The 23,626-nt window shown below is 43.9% G+C and overlaps 2 protein-coding genes across 2 annotated transcripts; both read left to right on the top strand.

Annotated features, from left to right (window-relative positions):
- Positions 1 to 544: 544 nt before the first annotated feature.
- dmtn (dematin actin binding protein) lies at positions 545 to 16,869 on the top strand. The gene is made up of 16 exons (XM_017427479.2): positions 545 to 740; positions 5,213 to 5,258; positions 5,446 to 5,526; positions 6,588 to 6,731; positions 7,012 to 7,056; positions 8,796 to 8,904; positions 9,226 to 9,270; positions 9,354 to 9,488; positions 9,584 to 9,678; positions 10,065 to 10,170; positions 10,261 to 10,310; positions 11,004 to 11,049; positions 11,306 to 11,313; positions 13,191 to 13,256; positions 14,025 to 14,105; positions 14,884 to 16,869. Exons 2-16 carry the CDS (start codon positions 5,250 to 5,252, stop codon positions 14,995 to 14,997), a joined length of 1,134 nt encoding a protein of 377 aa, XP_017282968.1. The 5' UTR covers positions 545 to 740; positions 5,213 to 5,249; the 3' UTR covers positions 14,998 to 16,869.
- A 1,949-nt stretch (positions 16,870 to 18,818) lies between these two features.
- LOC119617688 (transcription factor 7-like 1-C) lies at positions 18,819 to 20,476 on the top strand. Its single transcript, XM_037979550.1, has 7 exons — positions 18,819 to 19,142; positions 19,346 to 19,407; positions 19,491 to 19,553; positions 19,683 to 19,821; positions 19,957 to 20,064; positions 20,158 to 20,200; positions 20,289 to 20,476. The coding sequence occupies exons 1-7, from the start codon at positions 18,846 to 18,848 to the stop codon at positions 20,465 to 20,467; spliced, it is 891 nt and encodes a 296-aa protein (XP_037835478.1). The 5' UTR covers positions 18,819 to 18,845; the 3' UTR covers positions 20,468 to 20,476.
- The last annotated feature ends 3,150 nt before the right edge of the window (positions 20,477 to 23,626 follow it).

Below are 23,626 nucleotides of genomic sequence, written 5' to 3' on the forward strand. Positions count from 1 at the left end.
ACATCTAAAATAACTTCTGGGGTTAACCTAATTCAATATGGCTGCCACAGCTAATCAACCATAGCAAACACAAGGACAGCTCAGCTAACTTTACAGATAATGAGCTAAAATTTGGCATGGTAGTAAGCGTAAAAAACAACGTTTTTGTTCAAAACATGCAAGGCAGCAGGTGATATGCATTCCCCTCAAGGAGCTTTCACTTTTACTTCGGCTGCAAACAATAAAAATGCCAACAAAGTCAAGTTTATTTGTAAAGCACATTTATAAATTACTGCACCTAACAAAAGTCCTGTACATAAAAAATCCACGCCAAAAAATGCAGCTCAGGGAAATAATAAGTCCAGACTTAAATAACTTGGAAAATGAATCAATTCAATATGAGATCTTCCCGTCTTGGGCCGAGGGCCCCCTGGCGTTGACTCCTCCTAAACTGCGCGACCTGACGCTCGGAGGCTGAGCGTGCGCGCGCTGCAAGAGGACGGATACGGAGCGCGTGCGCGTTAGGAGGAGGGGGTCAGACGTTACGCAGAGATTATAGTTGCCTCCACCCCCCCTCCGAACATCAGAGTGGACCTGCCCGCTGGAGCAATAGCTTCCTCCTCCTCCTCCTCCTCCTGGGGGGGTTGAAAGCAGCCCGCACCTCCTCCCCCTCTTCCTCCTCCGCCCTCCATCCTTCCTCCTCCTCCTCCTCGCTCGGTTTCGCCTCTGGATGTTTTCACCCTGAGCACCGCTGTTCGGAGGTAAGGACCATCTTTTTTTTTCTCTCCTTCCTTCATCCCGTCTCCCCGCCGCCGCCTCTTGATCCTCGGCCCGCCGCAGGCCACGTGACCCGTCGCAGCCTCGGTGTTTCTCGGCGTTTCTCGGTATTTACCGTCTCCGCTCCGGGACGAACAGGCGCAGGTTTGTTTGTGTTTTCAGGTGACTCCAGGCCTCCATCCAGCACCAAGGTTCCGCCGCAGCCCCTCCTGTCGGCTCCTTAAAATTTTCGGAAAGGCTTTTAAAATGTTATTTAATCCGTCGGAGATGAAGAGGGGGCTTTTAATTAGGATTTTTTGTCAAAAAAGGAAACCATAAAATACAATTTAAGACCGTAAATGAACCAAAAAAAACAGTCAATGTTAAAGGTTGAAGATAATAGCATTCATTCTTATATGAGTAGATAATTTTTAAAGTTTCAAAATATCTTACATGTATTAATTTTGGTCAGTTTTATTTTACTTAAGTTATATTTAATTCAGTTCAGTCCAATTCTAATACAGTACAACCAGATTCAATCAAGTTTAAAGGACCAAATGGTGTAAAAATTGTTTTTTTTTTCTTTATGAGACTTTTACCTTCATAATAGTTTCATAACAATCAGGTATTTAGTGTCATTTGTTATCCTTGGTAAGTATTCCCATAAAAAAGGTCAGTAAATAATGAAGATGCTGCTCACAGTTGTGAGCTTTTGTTTGAATCACTAATATGTTTTACTTCTGGAGTGTTTTCAAGCTAATAGGTATGACTGGTTGTGATTAAAGTGGTGATAAAATGTGAAAATTAAAGTAGTTTGTAGGTGATTTTCTTGGTGGTCAGTTTGATTTTGATGTTTTTACCCCCTCTCATTAAATCTATAAAAGCTCAGCACATAGCCGAAGTTGCATTTTAGGTCCTGTATGAACGTTTTACTGTCATGTCAAAGAGAAAAGAGAACATCTTTGTGTTCAGTTGGGTGGAAAAAGTTATTGCTTGTTTCGAAACAAGGGGGGTGGCAGAGCTGAAACCTCCACAGAAAATCACTTTAGTGTCAAAAATGGCCAAAAATATAGTCTAAACGTTGACGTTCGCAAACTGGAAATAAGAGAAATTTGAATATTTTTGCTCATAGAAACGACTCAGTGAAGATTTCAATCAAATTCAGACAAAACGGTGGACGTAATTCCCCGTAAAACCTGGTCAGGTGGTTTAGTTAGTTGTTGTTACTAGTTTGTATCTTATTCATTGATGAAAATCCTCCTTAGTTGAAGCTGTGGATCATGGAGTCTAATAGCCCTCCTCTCTTATTCTCACTGATGTTGTGAAGAACAGCTTTTCTGTCAGATTATGTACATTTAGCCCATCTCTTGTAATGTATGTGTGTGTGTGTGTGTGTGTGTGTGTGTCCCATTAGTCAGCCACACAGACAAACACTGAGCTGAACCCATCAATGGGTTTCTGGCAGCTAAAAGCTCTCAGTGATAAGACTATCAGACTGACAAGACACTCAGACTGCTACCGCTCAGATGGCTGTCAGAGAAACACACACACACACACACACACACACACACAAGCAGGGAAACTACGTATTTTCTTACTCACAGTACTACCTCACTGATGATTTAACTGGCCCACGATAACGTTTTATAAAATATTTCCTCTGAATTCAATGCTGATGGTTCGAAACTGTCGCGTTAAAGGTAACAAATAAACGGTCAATACTCGCATTGATCGTGTAAATTCGATTTTGCAGCCTCGAGAACAAACATCTTATGGGGATGATCCTCAGCTACTCCCACACCAAATTTTAAGGCAATATCTGTGAAACTGGCTAAATTATAGCCATTTTTGTGTTTTCTAAGGTCAGTAAGCTGCGGCAGCCATCTTGAATAGTGTTGGCTCCAAACGTTGATCAGTTGCAGATGTGCATCCAATGATTATTTCCTGAAATTTTCGTTAAATTCTGTCCACCGGTTCATGAGATATTTTGCTAACAGACACAGAGTTGATACCAGAGTTAAAAGATTTCAATGAAAACCTAGAGCGATTTGTTCACACTCAGAATATGTGTTGGGGATCAGTCTCAGCTACAACCACACCAAATTTTAGATCAATATGTGTAAAAGTGACTGAGTTACAGACATTTCTGTGTTTTTTATGGTCAGTTAGCTGTGGCAGCCATATTGAATCAGCCCAACAATCGCTTTCTGTAACTTTTATTAAAACCCATCCAGTGATTTGTGAGATATTTCGCTAACAGACACAAGTAAAAACATTATCATCTACGTCTGCCTTTTGGAGAGACGCAGTATACTCCAAACGTAAAACAAATCAAAATTACAACAAAGAGCCTAAAAATACAATGAGACACAGGAAGTGAGGACATAAAAACTCAAAACACTCACTCAAAATAACTGAAAAAAGAACTGTTACAGGCAAAAAAAAAAAACACTGACCTAAAAGAAATGAGCAAAAAGACATAAATCCTTGAAAAGAACCTGAAAGTAATAAAAACTAGAACAGGAGGTGTCTGATTTGGACGTGTCTCTGCGCTGAGCTAACCCCTGAAGTGTGATCAGACGCACGCTGTGGTCCGTGGACCCTGGTATTTTGAACAGGAAGTGCCTGAAAAGCTGCTCCCCTGAGGGAACAGATCTGGTTCAGCTGAGGACGGGCAGCGCCAAGCTCCCCTCTTGCTGATCCGAGGCCAGTTTTTACGGCTGAGCTCGCGGCGAGCGGCCGTTCAAAAAACAAAAGGATGCTCGCCGGTTCTCTGGAAGGAAGGAGGAGTGTAACTACACCAGTAACAGTTGAGGAGGGCCTGGGTGTTGGCCCGGCTGGGGGAGCTGATAAACAGGAGGGGAGGGGGAGGAGGAGGAGGAGGGAGGCAGATGAAGAAAAAAAAAGGGCCCGTTCACAGGAAGAGGGGATCTTTTAGCAGAGGACGGGGACGTCCTCCCCCAGCAGAGAGAGAAGCATTAGCAGACGAGCTCTTGTGTTTTACAGTGCCAAGGTGTGCTTCCTGGGAGCGCGGCTCCTCCCCGCCCCTCCCTCACCACCCGCCGTCCCCTGGAGGCAGTTCTGATGACAGTCGAGCTGTCTCTGTCTCTGTGGTGTCTCTGTCTCCTTGTTCTGTCATGTCCAGCCTCCACCCCCAAAGGGGACAGGCTGTATGTCTTTGTCTGAAACACGACTCAGACCGAGGATCGTGTCGCCGGTCCTCGGCTGCAGCACTCTTCCTGGGTTTAAATCCTGAATGTTGAAGCAACCCCACCCTGTTCTCCGTCAGGTTTCTTGACTGGATCATTTTTTGCCCGAACCTGCCGACTAAGAACAATCTGACCACACGTTACAGACTTGCTTGACGTGTCATTTTCAACATTGCAGCGTCGTGTTACATCTCACAGGGCAAGGTGCGTGTTCATCCGAAACAACATTCCTCAGCACGTGTGCACGATTGCCACGCTATCTGACACATTTTGTGAAGATTTAACAATTTCCGATTCTCTGACAACAACAGAAGCTATGAACTTTGACAAAATGCTTTAAAAACCAGACACTGAAGAAGACTGTCTAATGAGCTCAGGTGTGCTGCACACACCTGCTCTGATAGCCCCTAGAATCAACACCTCTAAGTACTGCGGCCTGCCGCCAAGCGAGATGCATCATGAAGAGCAAGGAACTCTCCACACAGGTCAGAGACAACGTTGTGGAGAAGTACAGATCTAATTGGGTATTAAAACAATCGATCAAATTCATTATTAGGAGACGGAAAGATGATGCAAACAGAGGGTCACCCATGAAAACTTCTGCACAGATGGGAGGATCTGTCCTTAGGACCACTGTAAGCTGCACGGAGCTGAGCTTCATGGAAAAAGATGTTGTTTGAAGAATAAAAGGAGACAGAATGTTTGGAATTGACCAAAAAAGCTCGTTGGAAGCTGTCCGAACACGTGTGGTCAGACTGAAATAGAACTTTTTGGCACAAATCCACCACCTGCCATCATGCTGACAACACCAGCCCAACAGTGAAGCATGGCAGTGGCAGCATCATGTTGTGGGGATGTTTTCCACCAGCAGAGAGTGGGGAAACTGATTAGAGTGGAAGGAGAGCTGGGTGGTGCAAAATATGAAGACATTCTTGAGGGAAACCTGTTTGGGAGTCTTCCAGAGACTGCAGACTGCTGAAGGACCGCTCCAGTTAAATGTGCTGGAACTAAGAATATTACATACCCCCTTGCATCATTTTCTTCTGTTTGTTGATCAAAACCCACAAAGTTGAGCTGTTTGATGAAATCACTTCTTTTTTTTTTCCTAAACTCACCCTTTTTGTCATTGAGATGTCACGGTTTCGCCTTTTACTCAAGCTGGGGGATTCAGATGAGTCATTCGCAACACTCCTTTATGCTCCGATGTGCGCCTGCGATGAGACGGTGTGTAACAGGGAATACGTCTCTCTCTCCTTGTGTCTCTGCAGCTGTTTTTCAAACCGGAGGACGGTTTCCTCTCCAGCCATGCAGAAGGTAATCAGTCATCCTGCGTCCTCTGTGACAGCTGCGGGAGAAAGGAAACCTCTTCTTTGTTTATTTTAGTTTGCTGGACCCTAATGGCTGCCTTTGTTACTGACACAACTTACAGCATGTAAAACACCCCTTAAGGTGGAATAAATGTCTGGTTTAACCATTTGAATGTTTCTGATTGCCCTCGCAGGTGGAGGGCCGTGTAACCCCAGTTAACCTGCCGTCCTCCAGGGGCCCGAGCACCCCAGGGTCCCCTGCTGCTGGCATCATGGTAACGCTCGCGGAACAAACTCCAGAGGACTGGATTTGCAGTGACTTTAACTTATCGCCTCTTGTTTGATCATATTAATGTGTCATATTGCTGACTTCACTGTGTTGCTTTAGTTAATTGAGGTTTACTAACATTTGTATAAGCAGCTAGGTTCTAATCTTAAACCGAGTCTTTGACTGTTTTTGTGTCTTCTGTCACTTTGTTGTGGTTTTACTGCTGTGTTTTGGATTATTGTCCTGTTTCACAAACTAGTTTGCTAACTGAAGCCTGTAGAATATAAGATTCAGTTTTTTTTGTCATTGCGCGGTCTGAACTTGGGGTGAATTTGATGGGACGCCCACTCCTTGAATGTCGAACCCCAAATAGTTTGGACGTATAAACCCTGTTGAGTAGGAACAACTGCTTCCTCTAAGGTCATTGCTGATGTTTTTCCACCCTGGCATTGTGTTGACCCCCACAGAGCAGCAAACTGCCTAAATCCCTGCTTTTATAGAGGCGCTCACACTTACTGGTACTCTGGAACTCATTCTCTTTGGACGCAGGAAGCTTTTTTGCATCATGACACCATGTTATTGCTCAAAATGAACTTACCCAATTTTAGGATTTTATGGGGACCAGCAGCTCTCATTTATTATCCTGATTTATAAAACCGTGGCATTGAAAGTGAGTGCTTTATTTTTACCATGAATATCTAAGATATTTGAATTTTACACCTTGTCTTTCATGCCTTTTACTGTTTTTCATACTGGAAGCAAATATTCTACTTTCTGCTCAACTACTGCAAGATTTATTTTGACAAATCAGGCGTATTTTGTTGAGAATAATGCTTTTGTTCGAAGGAAATTAAAGTGAAAACACAAACCAGTAAAATGAGTCACATAACTAGTGAAATTAGGAGATCTATAGATTGTTTATTTGGATGTCTAAACAATCCCCTGTTTGACTGACTAACAAAACAGAAGCCACTTTATACTTCTTTTTAAAATTTTAATGCAGGACCTAAAAGATGTGAATGTGTACGGTGGCCTGACCTGTGTGTGTGTATGTGTGTGTGTGTTCAGACTCGTTTGAACGACCAGGTGGTGGCGTACAAAGATCTGGCAGCTCTGCCCCGAGACAAAGCCATCCTCCAGGTGGAGAGGCCCGACCTGATGACCTACCAGCCGCACCTGAGCTTCTCTCCACTCGACCCGCCGCGCAGAGAGGTACACACACACACACACACAGAAACACACACGTAACGTGCAAACAAGCAGCACTACTGAGGAGGAAAAAGACGATTCTTCGACAATCGGAGGCGCACTTCTTCACTCGCCTCCGCACAAGCAGCGGGAGGTGTCCAGAGGACGAGCTCTGTGCGTCGTAGAAGGAATGCTTCCCAGAAACCCGGCCTCTGCTCCTCTGTGTTCCTCTCTGCAGAGGCAGAGAGCAAAGTGAGGACGTCACAGATCCAGAATAATCGGTAATCTCCTTGTGTTTCCGCAGCGCTCTCTGTCACCCACCACCTCGTCTCCCAACATGTCTCCTGAGGTAAGAGCCGCCACAAGCTGCTTTCACGTCTGCCTGATCAAAATGAATGCACGTAACCCTGACTGTGAGGTCATGATGTCATACTCACCCCTCATGTTGCACAGACAGAAGATGGTTTTCAGGTTTAAATTATTTTTTTCCTGCTCTGATATGGTGTTTCTTTCTTCTGGCTGTAAAGGAAACTAGCATATTAATATTTTCTATTTTTTCATTTTATTTAAAAAATCTGAAAAGTATATAAATGTAAAGCATTTCATGGAAGTAACACACAAACGAAAATGTTGGGGAGAAGCAAAGAAATATAAAAAACATAAAATGTACGAGACAGCGCTCTGAAAGATAAGCCTATTAGGTTTTACTGGTCAGGAAGTCAGGATAAGACATCAGAAAGACTTACAGTCCGGTAAAATAATATTTTATTCCCACTTAGGGTGGGTCTTAAAGAGATATTTTGCCCATTTTGAGGTGGGGTCCTGTTGAAAGGTTATTATTATCTTACCTGTTGTAGATATCTTTTTGAACAGCCTCAGCTTGGAGCAGTAAAGTTAATAATTCTGACCAAACTGATGAGCTGGTGGCTAGTCCATTCAGCTCCAAGACTGAATTGAATTGTTTCTGTCTTAAAACGTGAGTCCTTCTTCTCATTTCGTGGTTATTTGTTAAGCGGAAACAACAGCGGCGGTCAAATAATGCAGCGAGATCCTGACCGGTGGATTTAGAGTAAAACAAACACAAACCACTGGTCCTGTTTTACGATGTCTCACACAGCAGCAGAGCCAGTGGTGACCCATCGCGTTTGTCCCACGCTCCTCGACTTCAAGCGCTTGGAAAAACTGTGGTTTCGTTCGTCTCCTTCCTCTCGTCGAATTCTTCAGCTTCAATCGCCGCTTTGTTTTCGTCAGAGGGTTAGAACTGTGACATTTGGTGCCTGCAGCTACGAAACAGGAAGGGGCTCTGTTGTAATGACTGAAGCGTCGCTGGTTTCCATCACCGCCGCTTCAGTTGCTGTGATTGTCTGAAGAAGCCGCAAAGGGGAAATAAGACCGTTGTATTTCGGAGCAATTCAATAAGTGGCTCGCTCAAAAAATAAACGTTTCTTTGAGTTTAGACCAGATAAACAAGGATTTTAAGCAGCACTTGGTTTTGTTTTGTTTGTTAGAAGCCAACATGAGCCATTTACCACTGAGGTTAAAGGGAAAATTCAGGAATTTTAAAGAGGGGTTTTGTGGAAACGTTATGAACTGTTGAAGTCTTACAGATGGCAGATAGCTCTCTGAACAGCCTCAGTTTGGAGAACTAGTTTCATTCTGACAGGACTGATGAGCTAATGACTAGTCCCAACTAGGCTATGACCAGAGCAGATTTCTGCCATTTTAATTCCAATATTCAAAACTTCACAGCAGTTTATGTAGGATGCAAGGAGTTTTGTGGAAACTTCCTGCCATATACCATTTGCAATTTGTTGCAAACAACACACACTGAGGCTGTCTGAAAGCTGTCTACAACAGGTAAGATAGTAATTATTCATAACCTTTCTGCAGAACCCCATCGCAAAAGATCTCACACAGACTGTCACAACGTAAGACGCTTGTTTATCTGGTGATAGAGCACAAAAAAAAAAAAAAACAAGTTCATCAAAGTTATCGGCTCAGTCTCAGTGTAAAAGAGGCCAAACCAGATTTCATCCCGACTCATCCACAGGTGGCAGCTGATGCGTTAACCCACCGTTTTCTGCACAGGTGAAAGGTCGCAGAGCAGAGAGTGACAGTGGCTCACCTGGAGGATCCATGCTGCAGCTGCAGGCTGAACGCAAGATCAGCACGAGCCTGCAGCATTTCCACCGACCAGGTAAAACACACACACACACACACACACAAGCTGATTCTAACCAGACGCCTGATGTGAAAAGCACAGTGCATCAGTGCAGAAAAGCTGTAAAATGTGTTGCTGCAAACATGTTGACTGACTTTATCTGAAAATTTCCTCATATCTCTAATCTTAATTATTAAATTAGTTGCAGTTAGCTGAATGTAGAAAATATAAAAAAAAGGGAAATTTAAAATGATTTTGTCCTGATTTAAACTTTCTTAGCAGCCAGACGATAAAAGTGTTAGCGTGCCTCAGTCAGAAAAGTGTGGATTTTCTCATGAAGTTCTTGTATTTGTTCAGATAACGGCACCAACATCTACAGGAAGCCCCCCATCTACAAACAGGGTGAGCCCTGGTTTCTTTCCGCTGGTCGTTGTGTTTGCTTCGCTTTTTATCTCTCAGCTGCTTCTCTCTGTCCCCCATCGCAGACGTGAACAAGCAGGCAGAGGGTCGCGGGGTCGTCCAGTCCGCCAAGTTTCCCGCCGCTCAGCCGCCGGACCCCAACCAGCCCTCCAAGATCGAGACAGACTACTGGCCCTGCCCGCCCTCGCTGGCTGCCATGGGTAACACACACACACACACACACACACACACACACAATAATCCCAGTGAACACTCAGATGGAGAAAGGCTTAACTTCAAGGCTGAACTCCGGCAGAGATCGAGTGGAGGAAGAAGAAGCTGGAGGAGGAAGACGAGTTTGAGGACCTGACAGAAGAAGCCAAGACGCTGCAGGAGCAGGAGCTGGAGAAGGTTGGTGCCCCCCACAGCTGGTCCACATCTGTCTGCAGACCCCCATCATACCTGCTGTAGCAGAGACAGACGAGTTTGCCGCTTTCTGTGTGTGCTCATTTGTTCGTCGTGTTCGCAAAATATCTCACAAAACCACTGGACGGATTTGAATGAAACTCTTGAACTCAGCCCGATTCCAGATTGCCACCACAGCTAGCATCTCATCTCTTCGCGCACATTTTTTACTTAAACCAAAACACCTGATTGCTGTCCTGTTTATCAAGATAAACCTCAGAGTTTGGTGGTGATACAATCATTCAGCACTTCTGTTCAGCTGCTGACAGACTCCATGACGCTCTGTGTGTTCTGGGATGTTAAACAGCTGTTTGTGTTTGTGACGACTCCAGATCAAGTCCAACCTGGGCCGCCTGATCCTGAAGGAGGAGAAGGAAAAGGGCATTCACTTCAGGAGGAAGACACAGTCGCTGCCCGACAGAACGCACATGCACGGCAGTAAGTCCGCCGTATCGCCTGAAACACCTCGGCTTTAGACGAAGTTCCCTGTTGGTCACGTCTCTCCGTTCCCCTGTTTCTCACCGGCAGGTTTGTCAGCGAGTGCATCCAAGTCTCCTTCCCGCTCCGGCCTGACCAGAGTAGGTTCTGCTGTGTGAGCACACAGGCTGCAGAATTAAACTTTAACTACGGCGCTCTAACATGTCTTCAGCCTGTAATGTCCATCTGATGCATCCTGCTCTCAGAAACCTCTTTATTTAATCACAGTCAGCTTCCTGCACGACCCTTTATCTGTTTTAGCTCCTGTCTCTTTAAGGCACGCCTCCATTTAATCCTTTTCTCTGATTGGTCGGCCATAAATCGAAACATATAGACATATCAACATACATTAGTCGTGTTTATATGAAAGTTTTCTTTCAAAAAAGTGTCTTTCAAAAAAAAAATTATTTATTTTGAGGAAGTTTTTTCCTTTATTTTGCTATTTTGTCTTTAAAAATAAAAGTCTCCTGAAATAAATCAACATTATCCTTTAAAATAGCGGAAATTTTCAAAATAAAACCATTATTTACAGGATCTGCTTGTTATGTTTACATTTTTGCCGCATATTTAGCTTCTTACTTTATGTTGTGGTCATATTTATTTAACAAGTTACAGTTATTTATCCCAGCAGTAAAATCGTCTCATATAAATTGTACCACATGGAGAAGGCCTTTTCTTAAATCATATGTTGAAAACAGTTTAGCCCAAAGAAAATATGATCATTTCTTATTCTTGGTAGACAAAATGAATGCAAAGAAAACCCTGAATCAGTTTGATGTTTGTGTTTGTTTCAGATGCAGTCGGCAGAGTTTTCCACAGACGGAGATAAAGGTCGACCAGGTAGGAGTCCTCCCTTCTTCTGTCCTCATCGCTGCAGAGTTACAGAAATGCAACTGACATAAAGGAAACCGAGAAGCAACCTATCGATTCTTTCACTCGGATTGATTAAAAAAACAAAAAACAAAAACATCTTCTGCATGACTCGACAGTTTTTGCGCAGAAATCTGCTTAAAGCTCCTTTTCAAAGAATACACGAATGACTTTCATCTCTGTTCTGAACCTTTGTGTTGTCCCTGTGTGTTCTTGTGTTTTGCAGCTGCTCAGGTAAGTGTGTGTGTGTGTGTGTGTGTGTGTGTGAGCATGTGCATGACCAGTTCAACGTGCTGCAATAACTCCTCCCTGGACAGCTGTTTTTACAGCATGTTATTGAATCGGCTCACATCCCTTTTTGAACACTCTTATTGGGGTTGTGTGGAGAACGCAGGAGCACAAAGAACAAAAGAAATCAGTAAATTATCAAGAGACTAAATAAATTATTCCCCACAGCTATTTCCATTTTCCATTCATTTCTGCCCTACTGTTGTCCAATAAACGTAAAGGAGGGAAGGAATTAGTTTTAAAAAGCATGTTTTATTTCACACAACAACACAGGCTTCAGGTTTTGTTAAACTCTAAACATCAGTGTTAATAATTCAAAATACGTCTGAGTCTGTTTATCTGACAGGACAACAAATGGACACATTAATTACCAAAAGCAGGACTTCCTGTTGAGCTTTTTTTGTTTGACTACTATTTGTTAGATTATATCTTCTGCACTCAATGACAAAAAAGGTTAGGCACCCAGAGGGGATGGCTAATACCTCATTTGGTCCACACGGAGACCAGCGATGGGTGCGGGAACGATGTGATCATCATGGAGCTGGCACATCTAGAACAAGTCATAGTGTCACTGTACTGGACTCTCTACGGCACCTTGTGTTGATCTGTAACATGACTCAGCATTGCCGCCTCAAGGCCATTAACACCAGAGCAGAGTGCTGTCTAAACCAGGAGGCATGAACTGATGGCGCTGACGAATCGTTCAGCGATGAATCGTGGTAATGAACCACGAATTATCACTGTGTGCACTGAAGGCCACGACAAGTCCGACTCCTGCATTTCTTACTTCCTCCTGAGACCGCGCCCCTGCTGCAGTCTTTCTACAACACCTGTCCACGCGAGGTGTGTCTCTTTGGACTGGTAATGTCAGACATCTTGTTTTTTTTACAAACGTATAGAATCAGCTCCAACGTCAGCGCTGACCAAGTGTCCATCTGCTGCTTTTTGAGGACGTGTTACAGCGGCTGCGTGACTCTGGACTGAATCACTGCTTGTATTCCAGACCCGATGGGTCAGCACGCCCTGCTGACCTGGGACCAGCAGTGTTCCCGTACTGCCATCTCTGTTTTCCATTAGATCTGTCATGTGACCTTTCTGTTTCAAGCCGTTTCCACCTCTCTGTCTGGGTGTTTACCTTTTTATTGTCATTGAGTGCATTATTAAAATATAACATCTAAAACTAGTTTCTATTCAGATATCATCCCTCTAACTTTAGTTTTGGTATTTTACTGCTCCGTATATTTGTTCTTCACCCTTCGTATCAGTCTGTCGCTTGTCTTATCCCTGTCTGTAACGTGACCCAAAGTTCACTTGGTTTGACGTTTTGCTGTCAGGAGAAACAGCAGCTTACGATAAAAGAGAAAACAATATTCACTTGTCTTTATTAAATCAGTATACTCACATTCAGCTGTGGTTTTGCACGATTCACTCAGCGGTAACTGCATTAAGTATTTTGCCGTTTCCCACCATATTTTACAAATGTGTGAAAAGGTTCAAGAAGGGATTCATGTTCTGCAGACCTGAAAGGCTTCTTGTGGTGTATGTTAAGGCTGCTGCGCTTGTTGTGAAAATGTTTGCCCACATTAGTTGATTCAAGGAGACAAAGCAGTGGACATTGGGCCAAAAGTGCTTCTTTTCCCCCTGCAGCTTTCTAAATATAGATGTATGTTACCACCTCTTGAGTCTGAAGTCAGTGTGTGTTTTGTGCCAAACCTGCATCGTGCTCCTTCGTTGTGCTCGCTGACGGCTCAGCTCCTCCGTCTTTGTGTGAACTGCGCCGCAGCATCTGTAGAACAAAGTGTGTCGGAAATGTGTCTGTGCAGAACGGAGAGTCTCGAAGGGAGCGCATGGACAGGGGCAACTCTCTGCCGAGCATCTTGGAGCAGAAGGTGAGATCAGCCGAACCCGGAACCGAACCAGCAGCTGGGTTTTCCTCAGACGTGGACCCCTCTGCTACCAGGCAGGCTCAGCTTAACCTGGGTTTCTCTAGGAGATCAGGTTCGGCTAACCCTGACAGTCGAGAGGCGGTGTGTTGATACTGCATGTGGGATCTTTTAGCCAACAGCTAATCCTGGTCAGGTTTCCAGCATGGGTTTCTGCAGGAACAGACCCAGGTAGAAAGTGAACCGGTTGTCTTCAGGTTTTAATAAACCGTCTGCAGCAACTGGTCAAAATGCAGCAAAGGTACAGTATAAAAACCTTCTTTTGGAGATGGTTTGATCCACAGAAATGATTCCAACCAGACAGAAAAGTGAAAATAACAAAATAAAACTGTAGTTAGATGTGGGAATGTTGCTACACCTAACCACGTTCCAGTAGCAAGTTTCTGTGTTGCATTTTAAGGTCGAGTAGGTCAGGAACCTCCCACTTTAGGGCAGGTTTAGCTCATTTTTCTACTTCTTACTTAAAAACTTGAAGTACAAATGGAACGCACCAATTAACCTGATCGACCGGAGAAGCATGACGCTGCCCACCCTGTTCACTGAGCAGATCGCTCTTGAAAAAGAGGTTTTTAATGTCAACAAGATTTTACCTGGATTGTTTTTAAACTTGCATCATTTAAAGTACCATTTCTGTAATACTTGTACAGCATTTGAAAGGAGCAGCACTCTGTCTTTAAATAATCAGAATAATGAGACGACTTTCCTTTTCTTCAGATCTATCCATACGAAGCACTGATCGTGACCCACAGGGGGCGCTGTAAGCTGCCTCCAGGAGTGGACCGCACCCGGCTGGAGGTGAGGATCGGCTCCCGTGTTGCTGTGTTAGATGAGAGGCTGCTGATGTTCAGATGACATCTGTGCTGTGACTCCAGGATCTGTTTGTTGGGAGGTTCAGGACGTCGGAGACATCAGCTGTGTCCCAATTCAGCAGCCGGGTCCTTCCAAGACCGGGTAGTCAGCGGTTGTGAATGGGGGGGGTCTAGCTTTTAGATTTACCTCGGCATATGTCCTGTTACCTAGCAACTGTGACAGTGCTCAACCGAAGAAAGAATGGAGATCGAAATGTTAATTATTTTTTACTACTTTTTTAATTCTAGAGGAAAAACAGGAACTTTATCTCTGCTGCCGGCATGTTTTATATCTTCTGCTCCTTGCTCCCAAAAAATAGCTTAGCAGCAATAGTTGAAGAACTATGGGACCCGCTGATCTCTGACAAAAAATAATACAAAAAATATCTACCAAATGACACAAGCCTATCATCATAACTGATTTAGGCTTTTAATTTTTGTAATCCCAGATTTGAACATACTTACATTTAAAACGTTTCTCCATCTCTCGCTTCATCCACAACTGTGTAGTTGTGGACGCATCTGTGGGCCACATTTGAAGGAGTCTTCAAATTGGGACAGCCTTCGGCTCGCTGCTGTGATGTAATCAGCCTTCAAAGGATGCGGCCGCCGAATTGGGACACAGCTACAAATTTAAAAAGCTTTCTTCTTTTTTTTTTACCATTGCTAAATATTATTGTACTGATTGTTCTTTTATTTATTTATTTATTTTTTTGTCCTGACAGAGGCACCTCTCCCCAGAGGACTTCCAGAAACTGTTCGGGATGCCTATCGCCGAGTTTGACCGCCTGTCGCTATGGAGACGAAACGAACTGAAAAAGAAAGCCTCCCTTTTCTAACAGGAAGCGAGCCCGTTCCCGACGCACACTCGACGAAGCGCCTCCTCTGTAGAAGAGGAGGCAACAAACAGGCCATACCTTTAGATAGCCAATCAGCAAACACTTAGAGGGCCCCATCACTATAGTAACTAACCAGTCGTGGACGCGGGTGCGCTGGTTCGCTGGTCCCTCGTGGATCAGAACGTCGTCGATGATGGCCAGCTCTGGTCGACTCCAACTAACCTTACCTGACGCACATATTACAAAGTGCTGCACTTATAACCACCACTGCTTGCAACTCATCACTATTATATATCTGCTCACCATCATCATTCATGTGACACGTAGTTCCACCTCCAGAGTTGGACATCTTGAAGAGACGCCTGCAGGTTTAGGACAAACTCAGGTTTTTCTGGTATCATAAAGCTGGTTCTCCTAACTCCGGCTGGTCACGAGCATCATGGGTAGAGATCGCCCCGGTAACCTCTGTTAGTTGACTTAAATAAACTGCAGTTAAAACATGCTGAGATTTACAGACAGAAATAATGGATTTGTTAGTAATCTCCTCTTTAAACACCTGATTTACATCCAGCTTTGCTTTTGCATTTTAACTTCTCATATTTATCATATTTACTCACTGACTTAAACAAGGCATGGGTCTGATTTGAGCGTGATTCGGTTCACATTCAGACCACTGATGTAAAGGTTTTAGGAGGAGCTGACCTCTTCCAGAACGAGTGAGTGCTGGCGTCACGGGGTTGGAGGGCTAGTGTTATCAGGCAGTTGCCAGAGCACTCCACCGTGAGTCAAAGCAATAATTAGACACAGAGGACGCTGGATGGAGCTCGATAGGAGTCGTTTTTTGGGTTCGCATGAAGCCGGGTGATCATATTTTACATTTGTCTGGCATGGAGGGCACACAGACGTCACCGTGGCTTCACAACCAGAGACGCTGTGTTCCTAAGCGGTGGCGCCGCAGGATATGAGTTCAGGTCACCTGTGGTTCCACTCAGGGCTCGGCAGTTTTCCGTACAGTCACAGGTGGTGACGGCGTGCTGATTTGTTAACCGCCTACCCAAAAGCCCAGATGAAGGAACCAAGTCGGAGTGGTTCCTCACCTAGGTTCTGATGCTGCTTTTGTGTCCCTCTGGAGCCCGACTGACGCCTTATCCAAATGCTGACAGCAGCAAGTCTTCCTATCCAGTTTTTGCACAAACGTGCACAAAACACGTTTTGCTCCCGCTGCTCGTGGTCTTTTCTTCTTTTGTCCGTTGTAACTTCGGCGCCACTTCAGATGGAAGAGGGGCCGTTATAAATCAAGATCAGTTTATGGCGGAGGCAGCGCAGCCGCAGTAATCATATCTGAGGGGGGGTAGGACAATGGTCACCACTTCGTCTGTGTGCTTTTTTAAATATTTGAGTTTAGAATTTTAAATCATTTCATTAAATAAGTCAGTCTTGCCTCGGAGATGATGTGTTGTAGATCACTTGTAGTTGGCCTTTGTGTCCAGCAGAGGGAGATCTAAGGCAGAGACTGACCGGCAGCAGCTTCATGGTACCAGGCAGGTCGTCCTCTTCATGATCATGATCTTTGGGGGTGTTTCTGCTCTTGAACTTGAACGACAGCCGATTGACGAGACGAGAAACTTCTGCAGCTGATTGTGATTTCTATTTATTGTGTGTAGCTTTTATTTATTGAAAAACAAAAGTGTTTTCTGTGACTTCTTTGTTTTTTTTTTTTTGTAATGAGCACTGATGTTTAATCCTCGTCGTCCATCAACACCTCCACTCTCCTGACACTTTAAAGGAGCAGTTCGTACTCATCGTAGTGTCCTCCATCCTCCCAGCGCTCTGTCTCTGTCGTGCACCCTAATAAATCTGATCAGCGTTGAACTCCGTGTTGGATCAGTCATTAACGAACAGCAACCTAAAGAGTTACGCAAAAGGGGGAAAGACAAAGTGACCAAAATAAGACGACTATAAGAGGCGTTCAAGGATCATGAAACAACAAAAGCCTGAATTTACAGACACTAAATGACTCCACAGAGACAAAATGATTGAGACTAAATGCAAAACACAGACCAAACATTTACAGACCGCAACGAGACAAAACCAGACTAAAAATCCACCTAAAACCTAAACTAGAACTCTTTAAAGGCATTAATAATAACACAGGGTGGTTGCTGTATAAGAATCCCCAGCAGTGACTCCTGAACGTCTGTGGAGTTGACCCGGACAGACTGCTGCTTTTTTCTTTATTTTTACCTGCATGTTTCTTTCCAGTCGCCTGTTAATATTTCACACGATGTCCAGATACACATGGTGTCGACGCCTCTGGGACACTTCGTGCGTTCAGCGTTTCATCACTAGTTCCAGGAAATGCTGGGCTAAAACATTTTAAAGGCTGCAACCTGAGTGATCCTTTAATCGTGAGCCCTGTGGCATCAAAACACAGAACTACCTCATTATATCTTATTTGAATGATTTTAAATAAATAACAGGCGCACGATGAGTTAACCGCACTTAGACACACTTCTGAAGACATTCTAACGTTTTGCCGCTTTTGGAACCAGTTTACAATAAGGATACCTTTTTATAAAGGATTTATTAAACCTTTATGAGGTTTTAAATTATATATATAAAGCTTTAATTCACACTTAAAGACAGTTCTGAAACACTTCATACACTGCAGCAGGCTCACTATTTGACAAAAGTCAATCCTTTAATTTAATCCAATAAATGGAGTTTATAGGAGTTGCTCAGCTTCTTTTTTTTAACTAAATAACTTTATTACCTTAAACAAACTTTATATCAACAGCAGCTCGTAGTGCTGACATGTAGGTAACTTAGTGAACATGTTTCATATTTAAAACCTACATGAAGAAGAATACAGATAAACAGAGAGAGGACAGATAAATGTTGGCTCACTGTTTGAGTCAGCATGATCCTTACAGATTATTAAAGTTTATTAGGTGTTTACAGCTTCATTATTAACCATTTATTAGTCATTTCTGAGGCTAATCGTAGGTAGCAGCACTTTAAGATGTGGTTGTAATGTTGACTCAGGTTCAAGAAAGGTAAAAATAAGTTTTATTTTTGTAGTTTGTTTTTCACTGAATGAACGTTTTTAAAACGAGTCAGAAATCCTGCTTATCACGTGAGAATGCAAGAAAAGTAAAAGTGTTGCCACGTGAAATAACCTTATTTACATTTGAACTGTAGAATGTGACATTTTAAATGAGCCGCTGCCACGGTAACAGTTCTATAGAACATGACAAACAAGGAGAAATTAAACTGTTTCATTTCACCAGGAGACGTCCCAGTGTGAACACTTGTTCTTCAGAGACACGAAAGCTGAGGGAAGCCTGAATAAAACGAGCTCAGAGCTGTTCAAAGCAGAGAAGTGAAGCGTCGGTGAACACAGCTGGTAGGTACCAACAGGAACAGAGTCAGCTGAGTTTAGACTCTGTTCATCTAAAACACACACTTTAACTCTCATCTGACTCCGCAGAGTTAATACCTAATACACTCAATAATAATACACCTAAACACGATGAGTTTCCTGCTCCTGTTCTGCAGCACAAAGTTTCCTGTGATGTCACTGTTTTAGATTTGAACAATAAAGAAAATGAATTTACTCGAGTTAAAACAAAGGCTGGTTGCTGACAGGGGTTTAGGATTCAAAAATAAGATTTTATTCTTGTAGTTCTGATGTTTTTTTTTTTGTTGTTCTGAATCCCAGAAACAGTTCGATCTTAAATGAGAAATGAGATTTCCTGTGTGAGAGGCTGAAAAGCAGCTGTGTATCAATGTGTGTCTCAGATTCAGACATCAGTCCATCCATCCTCTGAAAGATCTCTGCCTCCAACATGGACCTGATCAAAGAGTTTGAACAGATCGTAGAGGGGATGGAGTGGGGGGAGATGGTTTCCACCCTCGAGGAGACCGTCTTAACCCTGATGGGTGACCCTTCTGTCCCTCCAAATCCTTCGTCCTCTCCTCCTCCTCCTCCTCCTCTTTTCCTCCCTGCTGAGCCTGACTTCAGCCCCCTCCCTCAGACAGGAGGGGCTCATATTGGAGCATTCAGTGGGTGCCCCTGCCTGGGATCAGCTCCTGATAACCCAGCAGATGTTCAGGGACAGGGACAGGGACAGGGACAGGGACAGGTGAGACTCTGACAGACAGGAGGGACAAATTTCAAAAGGTCTCCAAAAGATTTGGTTTAATTTCATGTCAGCAAAATCAATCAGTTTCAGTTCCTCTAGCTAAAGGAGAAGATGAACCCTGCCACCTGGTGGAAATATAACGTCACTGCAGCAAATCTAATCAAAGGTTTTGTGTGTGTGTGTGTGTGTGTGTGTGTCTGCAGTTTATCAGCGTACCTGTGGTCCCCCTCCCTCACAACATCGTCCTGCATCCTGTTGGACTGCTGTAAGTCAAACACACACACACAGCCTGATGAAGATCAGCTGCTGAGCCTCTGTGTGTGTGTGTGTGTGTGTTTCTGTGAGCAGGAACGGAGTGGTGTTGTTTGAGGCTCTTCCTGCTGCTGCTCCTCTGAACACCTGCAGCTCAGAGTAAGATTGGACTCTGTCTGTGGATCAGGAGTCTTCAGGCGCAGCTCAGTCCAGTCCAGTGCTCCTCATCTTCACTCAGTCTGTCACCGTGACGACATGTGAGCTCCAACTCTGGTTTCGTTCCTGCAGAAAGAAGCAGAGGGAAGAGAATTATGTGAAAAAGCCTCCAAACGCCTTCATGTTGTTTTTAAAAGAGCAGCAGCCGAAGCTGCTGGCTGAGCTCCGGGGACAGAGCAGCAGAGCTGTGAACAAAATCCTCGGACAGAGGGTGAGAACTGACTTTCTTCTTACAGGAACACAGAAGAAAGCCAAGTTCAAAGCAGATTTTAGAAGCCCAGTGCACCATGGGAGTTGGGATGTGTTTGTACAGCAGCTGTTTTAGTGTCGTGTCTCGTGTCCACAGTGGAAGTCTCTGTCTCCTGAGGGACAGGCTGAATATTACCAGCAGGCTGCGCAGGAATGGCGCCTCCATGAACTGAGACACCCCCAGTGGTCCACCAGCGACAACTATGTAGGTCCACTCTGCTCACACACACTTTGATGAGCCCACTGAAGCTGATCACACACACTCATCACACTCAGGCTCTGATGGGTTTGTCTTCAGGGCAAGAAGAGGAAGAGGCAGAGGAGGAGGAGGAGGGATGAAGGTACAGTGAAGGAAATCTAACAAGATGACATTTGATCAAACTCACTTTTCCTGAGATCCTCTGAATGTTTGTGGTGTTTTGGTTTCAGCGTCTGCAGAAACCCAGCAGGCCAAACTCTTCTGTGAGACGCCTCCACAGACAGACTCTTCGTCCTCTCTGCCAGCTGAGACTGAGCCTCAGATGAGATTTGTCTCAGAGGACATCAGAGGACTGTCTCAGAGGACCAACCCTCGTCTCAGACCCTCTTTTACTGAGTTCAATAAATAAATCGCAGAAAGCTAATTAAAAACGCACTGACTCTTTGCATTTTCTTTAACGTTTAAAATGCCTGTCACACAACATCCCCCCAATATGGTTCATGTTTTGCCTTGTTAACTTTCTTTTATTTGTTCACATTCATCAAGTTAAAAAAAAATCTCAAGCTAAATCTACAGGGAGAAAGGATTTAATCGTTTTAGAAAATAAATTGAGAAGAATCTTTAAATGTTTGCCTGGGTTCTGCTACTTTTACATTTTTAATCATCTCTCCAATGAAATCAACACAAAAATCTACCTGAACGTTAAATTTAAGACCAAACTATTTATAGTATTTCATTTATTGTGCCTTTTTTTATTATATCTTAAAGTGTATGAGCAAAAAAAACCTCTGTTTTGTACAGAAAAGATTTTCTCAGAGGTAAAGCCTTTTTATGAGTAAAGATTTTCTTTAAAAACCTAAAAACCTAACCTAAATGTCTCCAAATAAATCTTTGGGGACATTAGAGATAATATTGGAAATCATTCAGGCTGTTATGTTTGTATGTCTGAGGTAAAACATGGAATATTAGGTGTTTGTCTCCAAAAATGAGCCAATAAAAAGGGCAACATTTAGGATAAACCGTCCAGTTCTTAGTGTCAGGTGGAGCAGTTATATATTCCACATGCACCTGTGGGTCAAACTTCATTACAGACACTGATTCTGAGGGAACTGGACCCACAGCACACTGTGATTCTGAATAAAAATGAAGAGGAAATGGAAATGGCACACTTTTTTAGTCATTTCTTCGGCTAATCTTACAGTAAAGAGGCGACGCTTTAAGGTGCGTTTGTAATGTTGACTCCAGTCAGACGGTTCTGGTCTCGGATCAGTTTGAAACCTTTATAACCCAGAGAGTGACTGCAGATACGTACACATGGGTCCAGATGTCTCTCAGACAAAATCAGAATAATCTCTGGATTAGAAGAGAAATGTTTTCATGTCAGTATTACTAAATGACAACAATGAAGGTCAGGAGGTGAGGAAAAACATCAACCAAGTCCAACCAGATGTTTAAATAAAAAGAAGGCGGCAGACTTTTGCACCGACGTACCTCGTCAGGTAAATCAGAGCAGCTGTGGGAGAAAGAACAACCCTTCAGTCAAATACCCCCCAACTCTCCCCAAAAAACAACCATAAAACAAAACCTGTTTGGATGGGAGGTTATGGAAACATGGAGCTTGTGGCAGTCGCCCAGAGGCGGTGCTCGATGTGTCCCAGAAGAGGGCGCTCAGAGGCTGGAAATGCTGGAGGACTCGCCGCCTGGGCACGATGGAACTGAAGCGGGGGCGTTGAACAAGAAGGGCTAAAGTTCTCCAAACGAGCAACTCTTAGACCCTTAGAGGGGTAAAAACAAAATCAGCAGCTTCAACGAGAGAGAGAGAGAGAGAGAGAGAAGAGAAAACAGACCCTCAGGGATTAAACCAGAAACATCAGGAGAAAAATGGAACCCAGGACCACCAGCGAGAGTCTGGTGCTCCATTAAAGGGTTGACTATTGTCCACCGGAGAGTTAGGGACGACTCTCAGCTACTACCACACCAAGTCTGAGCTCAATATCTGTAAAACAGACTGAGGTCTCATGAGCCTTTCAAAAGGGAAGTTTGTTACCACTCTGTGGGAACGTCCCGAAGAGTTAACATCTTACCTGCAGCAGATAGCTCTCTGACCCAGCTCGGTTTGGAGAAATAAGGTCAGGAGCGACGGGCTAACAGCTGGCTCGAGTTCAAAGTGGATTTCTGCCATTTTAAAACAACTGACATCAGAAATGTCAGCGTTTGATACAAACGCTCTGTTTATAGACTCATTTGTCAGTTTGACTTCCTCGGCTTTTCCGACAGGAATACAATGTTGGTGCTGAAGGCAGCCTAAACCAGAGTGTTCAGCTGCACATTTCAGAGGCACTAATGCACCCCTATACCATCAGAGAGGCAGGCTTCTGAATGGTCCCCCTCCTCTTCAGCATGGAGGATGTGGCTTCAAAACAGAATTTCAAAAGTCACAGAACAGTTTTCCAGCTCGCCTCAGTCCTTTTGAAACGACCTGTGGTCCAGAGAAGACCGTGGCGTTCACATATTTATCATTTTAAACAGTGAGACCACACATATTAACGGAACAGACTCATTTTCATCTGCAGCTCCTGATAGGTTGATGGTTCACATCTGGCTTCTTCTTTGCCTGATAGAGCTTTAGGCAGCATTAATGGATGGTACAGTGAACTGTGTTTACAGGAAGTGTTCCTGAGTCCATGCAGGGATGTCCAGAACAGAATCAGACCTGTTTTAATACAGGATCTGAAGATCACAGACATCCAGTCCTGACTTTCAGCCTCATCCTTTGAGCTCAGAGATTTCTCCAGATTTTAAACTCATCTGATGATATTATAAACTGTAAATGATTAGATATTCAAAGCCTTCCCAATTTTCCATTGGGGAACATTATTCTGAAATTGTCCAACTACTTTTAGATGCAGTTTACATCATATTGGTGAACCTCTGCCTGTCTTAACTTCTGAGAGATTCAGCCTCTAAAATGCTCTTTTTATACCCAGTCCTCTTACTGACCTGTTGCTAATTAACCTAATTAGCTGCTAATTGCTCCTCCAGCTGCTTCTTATTCATATTTCTTACTTTTACAGCCTTCTGTTGTTGCTGCCATTAAATTCAATAAATTCCCTTTTAATTTTTGCCTAAAAATGCTCCAATTTCTAACATTTTGATATGTTTACTATGTTCCAGTGTGAATAATATGGATTTATGATGTGTGTAAACCATAGCCTGTTGGGTTTTTTTTTTTAAGTTTTCATCTACTGTGGAGGGAGTTGTTGGTTGTAACATGAGATTTGTACACAACCCGTCCTCAGAAGCTCTCCTTTTTCTCCTCTTCATCCTTTCCGAACTCTTCGGCACCGGACCTGGGAAGAACGAGCACACCTGGATCTGGTGGAACCTGTAAAAGCTGATGTTTCCAGCTGTTGGGAGGAGGGAAGAGAGAACTCACGTTCGCCGTCGCAGCTGTGCCGCATTCAAACACCCCCGCTGCTGCCGGAGGTGACCTTCAGCCTCGCCGCTCTTCATCAGGAGCGAGCGGCAGGCTGCGGCGTGGAGGGCCCGTGTTGCTAAGAGACCCATG

Source organism: Kryptolebias marmoratus, linkage group LG14, assembly GCF_001649575.2.
Source record: "Kryptolebias marmoratus isolate JLee-2015 linkage group LG14, ASM164957v2, whole genome shotgun sequence".
In the NCBI taxonomy this organism is placed as follows: domain Eukaryota; kingdom Metazoa; phylum Chordata; class Actinopteri; order Cyprinodontiformes; family Rivulidae; genus Kryptolebias; species Kryptolebias marmoratus.